General features: G+C 31.6%; 1 protein-coding gene across 1 annotated transcript; it reads left to right on the top strand.

Moving 5' to 3' along the window:
• Positions 1 to 3,318: 3,318 nt before the first annotated feature.
• LOC145850061 (kelch-like protein 28) lies at positions 3,319 to 4,464 on the top strand. Its single transcript, XM_082955207.1, has one exon. The coding sequence runs from the start codon at positions 3,319 to 3,321 to the stop codon at positions 4,462 to 4,464; it is 1,146 nt and encodes a 381-aa protein (XP_082811333.1).
• Positions 4,465 to 10,346: the final 5,882 nt, after the last annotated feature.

Genomic DNA, 10,346 nt, shown 5'->3' with positions numbered 1-10,346 from the left:
GGGGAGGGGGGTCAAGCCATGTTTTTTAGAAGTTGATCTTATTTTATAAATTTTTTTTAAAGCTTTAAGATGCTTTTGTTGTTTTAAAAAATTCGAACTATTTTTTGAGATATGACCAGTCAAAGTCGGGCCGCATAATAGGTTCCCTATGGGAAGGGAAAACTAAAACAGCAAAAAAAGGCTAGTTTGTTTAAAATCTATTTCCTAATATATTTTTCAAGCAATCTTCTTCAAACTTAAACAGTTTAATCTTTATACAATAATAAAAAAACATTACTTGTGAATTTAAAAATTTGTAGTAAAAATTTTTTTTTTGAAAAAATAAAGACTTTTTTTTTTAAATACTTTTATAAAATTTTTATTTATTTTAATTATCTAAGTTCATAAGTAATTTTTTTTTTGTAATCTAAGGAACATTTTCAAAAATTTGAAGAAGATTACTTGAAAAATAAAGCAGGAGATAGATTTTTAGTAATTTTTTAAATTTCCGAGAAAATTGACCCCGAAAAATTTGCGGCCTAAAAGTTTTAATTTGAAGATGTTTTGAGATAAAAATTTGCGCACCCCCTGACAAAAATATCACGCTACGCCACTGGTAGCTACGTAAAGTACGCACCCGCGTAAAAAAAAATAAAGAAAAATCTGTTTTGTTAGTTCGAGTTTTAGTGCGTAACTAATGCGGGTGCGCACTTAACGCGGGTGCGTAACTCTTTAAATGTGTGAATTTTGCAAAAAGTGACGCTCGTGCATAAGTGTCGCCATGCAAAAGTGTCCCCTCGTGCAAAAATGTTCTAGTACAAAAGTGACGCTTCGTTCGAGTGTAACTCGTTTCCGTGTTATATATCCTCATAAAGTGAAGAAAAATTTAAACAATTTTAGATTGAATGTGTGAAACTGCTGGTACAAATGTACATTTGACATGCGCATATTGAAAAAAAAACACAGTTAGTTATCTCTTTAAATGATTGTTTAAAGAACTAGGTAGCTTCTAATTACATAAATTGCTTATGTGTTTTAGTAAGAAAAAAAAAGTTATAGTGTTTAAAAAAAATTTAGTACACCACTGTCCCCTTTTTCTTTTTAATTTAAATTAACTCAAACATTTACATTAAAAGTTGTATAGGTTTATTTGCAGATGATACTAAAACTTTTTGTCAATCAAATATTACTTTAAAATATACTCTAGATAAAATCTACAAATAGCTAAAAACAAGAAACTTTTATTTAAACCTAAAGAAATTTAAAGTTCTAGCAATTAATGAAAACAAACCGTTTGACCCGATTGACCTACTAATCAATAACACTAAAATGTCGACTGTTAAAGTTTTTAAAGGTTTAGGAGTTTATATCTCTGAAAATTTGAAATGGAATGAAATAAACTATCTATATAAAGTTGCACTAGTTTCATCCTTACAAATTTTAAAAGGTTTTATAACTAATTCAGTTACTATTCTGATAAAACTCTTTAAAGTTTACGTTTTTCCTAAGTATGAATACAGGACCCCAATTTGGTCACCCCAATTGAAAAAATTAATTAAATAAAATATTTAACAATAAAATTGAGTCTGCAGAAAGAAATTTTACTTGTTTTGTTTGTAATCGTTGTAATGTATCTAACACATCATACTAATAGATTGGCTACACTTAGATGGAAATATCTAGAACATATTTGATAAGAATTTGATTTTTTTTACTCTTTATAAAATTATCAATGGCAAGTAAATGTTTTTTTCAGTTAATTTTTAAATTTTTTCCATAATATATGTCAGTTAATGGAAATAAAAGAAAAATAAAATGTATATATAATTCATCAAAAGTCAGTGGCAAGGTACATTGTTTCACAGAGCAAAGACTATGTGAAAAAAGTTACCACAGTATGAAGGAACATTTTAATTTAGAACTAAACTTATTCAATTAAATACTGCAAATATTAGTAAAATTCAATAACTTTCCATTAAGAATAGCAGAAAAAAAAAATTTTTATAATATATATCTCACCTAAATAAATACTGATTTATTAATTTTTCTATTAGTTATTTTTAATTCCATACGCTCCCTCCCCTAACAGACTACAAATTTATCTTATTGATTTTGTACATATGTGTTTGCATGAACTAAGTTATCGCCTTTTATATCAGGCAAATAAGTTTAAACTCATTAACAAGCTCTTTATATTTTTGATTTGTTTAAAGCTTTGTTTATGTAATTTTTTGTTAATTACAAATGTACTTTACTTTTTTTTTCTTCTTGTGTGTCCTGTTTAAGTGGCTCAGGTTTTGATTCCTGAGTCGAATATTACACAATATAGAATTTAGTAATAATAATAGTAGTATTTAAAATAATTGATCGAACATTCCTAAAATTGTTTTTACATTTTTGTTACAGTACAAATATTATAGTACATGTGTATTATACATAGTACATATGTATCATAATACAAAATTATTTTAATTTTAGAAAAGAACATTAGCTACTTCAAGTCAAATTCAAGTCTTAATTAACTTCATTGTAGGTGTAAATACTAACTAACAAAAATTGACACATTTTATATTAGGTTGACTAAACAATAGAAAAAGTAATTTAAGAGATGTTACAATCTAAATAAAAGTATTTGTACAAATTATGAAACATAAAAACTCAAAGTTTAGCTATTTGAATAGCTTTTTTCTTACTTGGTAAATTTATGAATGAATTCAAAACTTTTCAGCGCTTCTCGTATACTATTTATTCACGAATCTACTGAATAAAAATAGTGCAATATACATACTGTGCTTAAAGCCATAAGTTAAGTTTTTGGTTATCTTTGTAAGTTATTTAAAAAAAACTCGATTTGTATACAGTCTAAGCATCTAAAACTGCATTTTTAAACTAACATATTACTACAAATTAATTTCGACAGAAAAACTAACAAAAAAAAAACATATTCGCTTTTGTTTTTTAGTTTGAAACACGTGTGAACCTTTTTATTTTTTGTTAACAAAACTAATCAATTGCAACAAAATAAAATAGTTTTTAATAATAAGTTTTTTTGAGGTATCCTTCAATTTACCACTGTTTTAAAACTATTCCATCATCACTAGTTTAACAAAGTTTTTATTTTTCTAAAAACTAAAAATTTTTAAATACATAATACTAACTAAGGTAAGTTTATTAAAGCATAAAACTAACTATACGAGCTTTTTTTGAAGTAAAAAAAAGAAAACTATAAAAACAATAAGTTAGTTATAAACCCGTAAAAAATCAAACTTTATATTATTTCCATGTAATAGAATCAAAAAGTTCTAAAGCCAGACAAAGCACCTCACAGATATCACGACAATGAACAAACAACTTTTCATATGCAGCATGAGAGTTGACAAGATTCTGCTGAACAACGAGGAAACGGCAGAATGCTTGAATGAAAACGAAAACGACATTTCAAATTGTTTAGCAATTTACATATTGTCAAAACTTTTAACCGAAGCAGTTTTGGCATGCCTCAATCGTTTGCTTCCGATGGCAGCCGACAACAAGCATTTGAGAGCAGAAAAAATTAAACTGTACGAACTTTGCAAGGACAGAATGAACACTAGGAACGTCTGCGCTTTCCACCACTTGTCCGCAATATTCAATTTAAAATTTCTCTCCAAAGCCGCTCTCAGTTTGATGCAACGTCGGTTGACTGCAGTGGTTGACGACGGCGACTTTTCAGAGCTGAGCCACTCCAACGTCTCGAAAATGCTTGCGAGTTTTCACGGTTCCGCTTCACAGCTTCAAGTTTTCCACGCGGCCGAAAGATGGATAGTTCACAGGGGAGAGGAGCGGCGCAAGTTCGCGAAGAGCGTTCTGCTGAAAGCGCTCTGTTCGTTGTCGGATGAAGGTTTGGCGCGTCTCCTCCGCGAGTCCTCGTTGTTCTTCAAAACCGGTCGAGGCGTGCCGGTGTTCAAAGAGGCGATTCGCGAGCTCCTCGGCAAAAAACTGAACACTGAACACGCGTTTTTTTACAACTGCGAGCCGAACGTGCTGGTGTGCGGAGGGCGCAAAGACGGCAAACGTAAAAACGAGGTGAGCTCGGTTGAAGGTTCGAACGGCCGCGTGGCCGCCCTTCCGCCCATGAACGAGGCGAGGAGCTTTTTTCGCGCGGTTTGCGTGGGCGACCAAGTTTTTGCGATCGGCGGCAACGAGGGCAACTTTTACAAGGGCGGAAGCAATGAGGGAACGGTGGAAAAGTACTCGCCGGCCGCCAACAGCTGGAAGACGGTGGCCAACACGCACGACCACCGCGCGCTTTTTTGCGCTTGCGCTCTTCGCGACAACGTTTTTGTTTTCGGAGGCTACTACCGCGCACCTCCGCACCCGTCGACTCACACCGGTTCGTGCTTGCGGTTCGGCGCGAAACGCCACAAGTGGAAAGAAGTCGCCTCCATGAGCCGGCAAAGGTCGGCCGCGGCTTGCGCGGCTTTCAACGGAGGAATCGTGGTGTAGGGCGGTGATAACGGCTGCATGAAAAGCATGAGGACAGTTGAATGGTACGACGCTGTTGCCGACAAGTGGTCGCCAATGCCGCAAATGGTCACCGGCAAACGCGGACCCGGACTGGTGGTGGTGAGACACAAGCTGTTCGTTGTCGGAATGGAGACCTTTGAAGTTTTCGACGACGTTTGCAATAAGTTTGTCGTCCACAAATCGCAGCCGATGAGTTGCACGCCCGTGGTTGACGCCGTCGCGTTCGGAAACACGGTCCGAGTGTTTCGTCGCGGCCTGCCAGACAACGTGGCTTGTTATGACGTCAAAAAATACGAATGGTCAGTAGAAACGTGCCAAGTTGCAACGAATTTGGTGGCGTACTTTTGTGTGGCAGTTCCTTGAGTATTCAAAGTTTAAAAACAAACTAGCGCCATTTTTTTTCGTAATAAAAAACACTTTACATGCACGTGTGTAGGTTTGAAGCAGGGGCGTGGCTAAACCTTTTTTAAATTGGGTAACACCTTTTTTTTTTGTTAAATAATATTTATTTTCTGTAGTAGGTATAATTCTCTAAGTTACATAAAGTAGTTTAAACTCAAAAAAAGTTGAAGGTACTACTAAAAGAAAAGTGTAGAATCTTTACGTAGCTAAAAACAATTAATGAATCAGAATAGAAAACTTACTTTTTATCAACTATCTACGTTTTTAAAGTTAATGAAGAACAATTATATTTATACAGCTGTTTAATTAAAACTTTAAACCTTTTACCTGTTTAATATCGCTGGTTGCAAAATATACTGCGTTTCTTTGTCTATCGCTGCGAACTAATGAAAAATTTTAAATCTGTAGCAGCAATATTAAACAGTTCTGAGTTACAGATTGATTCAGAACTACAAGTATTCAATGCAATGAATGCATGGTTGAATCATAAAAGTATTGAACGAAGTAAACATGCGAAGTATCTTCTGCAAAGAGTTCAGCTTTCATTGCTAACAGTTCCTGCTTTGAACAGTATGGTAGACAAGAATATGTGGATATTTGAAGACTTGGAGTGCTTCGATATTATAAAGAAAGCTATCAGGAACAAAAAAGAGTTTAAATCTATTAAGGCTTAGTCTAACAATCGGCACTGTTATCAAGATAGTTTGAACTTTGTTGTTGTCGTTGGTCAAAAAAAACTTCAAGTTCTCAAAGATTGCTTTAATGTTGACGCTAACAATCTTTCAAAAGTAAAAGTTGAACTTTTGAGAGATACTAATTTTACCTTCGCTCGCTCGCTCATATTCTGAAGGTGTAGGCGAGTCCAAAAGATTTTGTTGCATGGCGAGTTGGTTGTTGGCAAATTTAACCGAGGTTGCGCCAAAATTACGTATTAGGAGCGTGTGCAAGTGCAACTTAAAAATCTTGAACATAAGAACTGATTAGTTTGATTTTTCTGCAAATGACTATCTACTATACACCGAAGAGAGAAATAAAAAAGAAAACGCAATAACGAAGATAAGAGAAGAACAATGAGTTTTTTTTTAATTCAAATGAAAACTTATTAAATCGTTTTTTGGTTTATTACTACATCATCATGCTTTTAATTTTTTTATTTATTTATTTCTATCCACAATACGCTTAGCCAATTTCGGCAAATAGCATGCCTGCTATGTTATATTTCCTTAACTACAACTATTTAAATAACAGTAAATAATGTGTTTTAAATAATTTATAACTCGTTAATTAAACATAATTTATTAAAAAATACCAACACTAAATCTAACGACAGCTTGAAAATATTATATCTTTTAAGAAAATAACAAAACTCTCTACCGCTAATGGCGGAAATACATGAAAAAAATTAACAAAAGCGTTTTTGTTACAAAACTTTTAATGTCAAATTTTTTTTTTGTAGATATATAAATTACAAGTTTGTATGTAAACGTTTTAACCGTCTAACTTAAATAATTTTGTAATGGTTTTTCTTAAAACTTACAACTATATAACTGAAAATTTCTTTCGATAATTAAAAAGATATGTTATAATTGAAAATCTTGATCGTAATTTTTTGATATAAAGTGATAGTTTTAAAACTTGTAATGCTTTTTGTATAGTAGACTAGTTTTAAACATATACTTTTATAAACTGTAAAATGTGAATGTGGTACTCAGAAATGTTATTTAAGTTAGTTAAAAAAAATTAAGCTGAGGGAATATTTCGACATTCAAAAAGCTCCCTTATAAAACTACCACGCATCGCCAATAATTTTAATAATCAAAAATTTTAAATAATTTGTTTTTAGTATTGTGATTTATTGAACTATATAAATGTTTTTAATTAAATAAATTTTGTTGATAAGTAACTAAAAAATGGATGTTTGTCATATAAAATTACTATGGTTTTCATTAAATAATTGTAAAGATTTTCTAAAGATAGTAAAGACTTTTAGAGTTGTAGAGATAATTAATGTTCAATTAAAGAAAAATAAAAATACCGCTTGGCCACACAGGCGCCCGCCTGTCTACTCTTATTGCTGTATATAAACCATCTATATTCAAGAATGAATGTAAAAAAGTTTCATTTCAATAGAAAATTATAAATAAAAAGTATACCATTTATATAAAATTGTGTGAAAAAAAAAGAGTTATTGATCAGAAAGAGACATTAAAAGGACAAAAAAGTGGGCGCTGGACAGCCTGCCTGTTTGATTTCGGCTGCCTGTCCTGCGTACAAAGTTCATATCAAGATGGTAGAAAACAGTTCGTTCGCTTTGGAGGATATGAGTCAACCTGTGATAATGTGAAGTTTGTGTTCCACAAGGCTCAGTATTAGGACCGTTATTAGTCCTTATACACATAAATGACTTACAAAATAGTACTAGTCCAAAATTCCTCAACTTTGCAGATGATAAAATGTTATACAGAACATTCACATAAGACACATACCTAAATGACAGTAAAACTTTTAAGACATAACTAAAAAAGTTATCAGATTGGTTTCCTAAAAAATAAACATATTAATGAAACTTTGCCGTAGTACATCGACTATTATAATAAATAATTTTTATTTAAAAGCCTATAGCTAATTGTTAGTAGCGGACTACAACACAATATGAATGCTGAAAACTTTCATCGGTGATTTTTATTTTTAACTTCTCTGAGATAGTTTTCTCTATGATATTTAACAGTTTAAGTTTACTATTGTAATTTTTTTTCTTTGTTGTACACTTATTTTGTCTTTTAATTTTTAATAGATGACATGTTATTCTATTTAGAAATAGAGCGATAAATCATATTTGTATTTGCTGTTTTTACGTGATTGTTATTGTTTTTCATAAACGAAAATGTTCTTAAAAAACCTAAAGACAGTAAATTTTTTTTTAACTAATTTGTTTTAATACAGTGGTTTGAGATATAAAAATTAAAGAGGAAAATATTCTTGCAACTATTTAATAAATAAAAATTTTGAAATATTTTTATATATTTATATACTATATTTTTAGATTTATATATAATTTACAAAAATAAATGCAAGTTCATGAAACTAAAATTCAGTTAGAACCAGTGAAACTTATGAGTTTATATTTTTTTCTAACTATTACTATATAAGAACTATTTTGATTTGTGTTTAATAATTTTGTTTAAAAATACTTAATTTATTGATTACTTCTAAAATGTTTAATTAATACAAAAGTATTTATAAAAAGTTAGATTTTAATATTTTGAATTTTATTATACGTCTTAACTATACTAGCTAACTATTCAAAACAAATTGTATTATAAAAGTTTTTTTATTTAAAACGATCGATAAAGACAAAAAAATCACAAAAAAAATCACACATCCAAGGGAAGATTTGAGACACTTAAAGTTAAAATATTCTTACTGCAAAACAAATTGTAGTATTTGTTTATTTTTGACATCCGTTTATTCAACATAATAATAAAAACATCAGAAATCCAGCTACAAACATTATTAATAAAAGTGTAATCTTTATGAAAAGATCAACAAAAAGATGAAGATTTCAAATATTATGTATGAGCAAAAAAATTTCAAAGCTATAATAAATAATAAATATGTTAGTTTTAAAAACATTGCAACGGTTTATGTGTAGATATTAAACTAAATAGTTTAGATTTTAGACTTTACCAACGAGAAGTTTAGGTTATTTATAAGGTTACAAAAAAAAAAAAAACGATTGCTTCTAAAAAACACAATCATGCATCGATAAACCAGAAATATAAATTATATTTAATTAAAAAACTTCTAATAAAGCACAATAAAAATTTAAAGCAAAAACTTTATGGTAGCAACAAAACTACTTTAATTGTTAACTATTGATGACCGGTTACTCCGTAATTTTCACTATGGTTTTGGTAATTTAGCACAAGAAAATCTGTATACATCCTGGGTTGCCTCGCAAACGTCTTCCGACCACACGTCAATTTCTAGGTCATAAAGAAAAACCTTTTTTTTTGCAGAACAGAAAAAAACAACCTTGCTTCCAAATGATGTGACGCCACATCTGTAAACATCTGACAAAAAATCCCCGGGAGGCCTGCACAACGATACGAATTTGCCGCAACAAGAGTCGAAAACTTCGACACTATTTAACAGCAGACCGCCAAATACAAACAATTTGTTCTTGTGGGAGACCGATTTGTGGAACACTCTTCGTTTAACCATGTTGGGCATGTTTGTCCATGTATCAGCAATGTGATCGTACGCCTCGACACTGTTTAATCTTCCGTCGTTGTTGTTGCTTCCACCAGTGACGAAGACTCTTCCTTCGAACACGGTGCACGACGCGTTCTCCCTCGCCGAGTTCATTCTGGCAACTTCTCTCCAAGTTGAGTTCGCCGTGTTGAACTCGAGACAGTTTCTAAATGTGTTTCTAGAATAGTTGCGTCCTCCAATGCAATATATTTTATCAATAAACGAACACGCACTAAAATAAACACGGTCGTCATGCATTTTACTCACAACGCTCCAAGTGTCAGTGGCAGGTGAGTATCTTTCAACGGGTGTCACCGGGTCCCATCTGTCTTTGTCCTTGTCATAATAATTGTAGTCGCCACCCAGCGCGTAAATTTCACCCTTGATGCAAAAAACATCGTGATTTTTTCGCGCATGATTGATTTCTGACAAGTTGCTTACTTTGGTAAGATAGTTAGCGTCAACAGTAAAGCAATCTTTGAGAACTTGAAGTTTTGTTTGACCACCGACAACAACAAAGTTAAAACTATCTTGGCTACAGTGCCTATTGTTAGACGAGGCCTTGATAGATTTAAACTCTTTCTTGTTCCTGATAGCTTTCTTTATAATATCGAAACACTCGAAGTCCTTGACTATCCACATATTCTTGTCTACCATACTGTTCAAAGCAGGAACTGTTAGCAATGAAAGCCGAACTTTTTGAAGGAGATATTTCGCATGTTTACTTCGTTCAATACTTTTATGATTCAACCAGGCATTCATTGCATTGAATACTTGCAGCTCCGAATCAATTAATAACTCAGAACTGTTTAATATTGCAGCTACAGATTTAAAGTCTAGCTCAAGAAAGTCTTCTGAATCAGCAACACTTGTAAACCAACGTTCAATGAGGCGTAAAGAAGTTTTGAAAATTTCTTGGAGACTAAAAAGTTTTGAGATGGAAAGCCACTTTAGAGTATTTAAAACTGAAACTTTTATTTTTACTTGTTTGCTAATTTCGTTTGCTGTTCTTTCATTTAACAACACTTTGCTAACTTTTAAAAGTTTTACACTGTTTTCTTCGTTAGCTTTCTTCTTTTCTGAGAAAATTTTGACAATTAGTATTACTAATTTCCAACACTTTATGATTTAAAATTATTAAAAATAATTAAACAATCATTTAAATTAATATTTATTTCAAATAGTTAAAGCCATAGTTAACCAAC

This window comes from Thalia democratica, chromosome 2 (genome assembly GCF_965202585.1).
Source record: "Thalia democratica chromosome 2, ktThaDemo2.hap1.1, whole genome shotgun sequence".
Classification (NCBI taxonomy): Eukaryota; Metazoa; Chordata; class Thaliacea; order Salpida; family Salpidae; genus Thalia; species Thalia democratica.
Note: the sequence above shows the minus strand (reverse complement) of the source record. Positions and strands in the feature narration are given on the sequence as shown.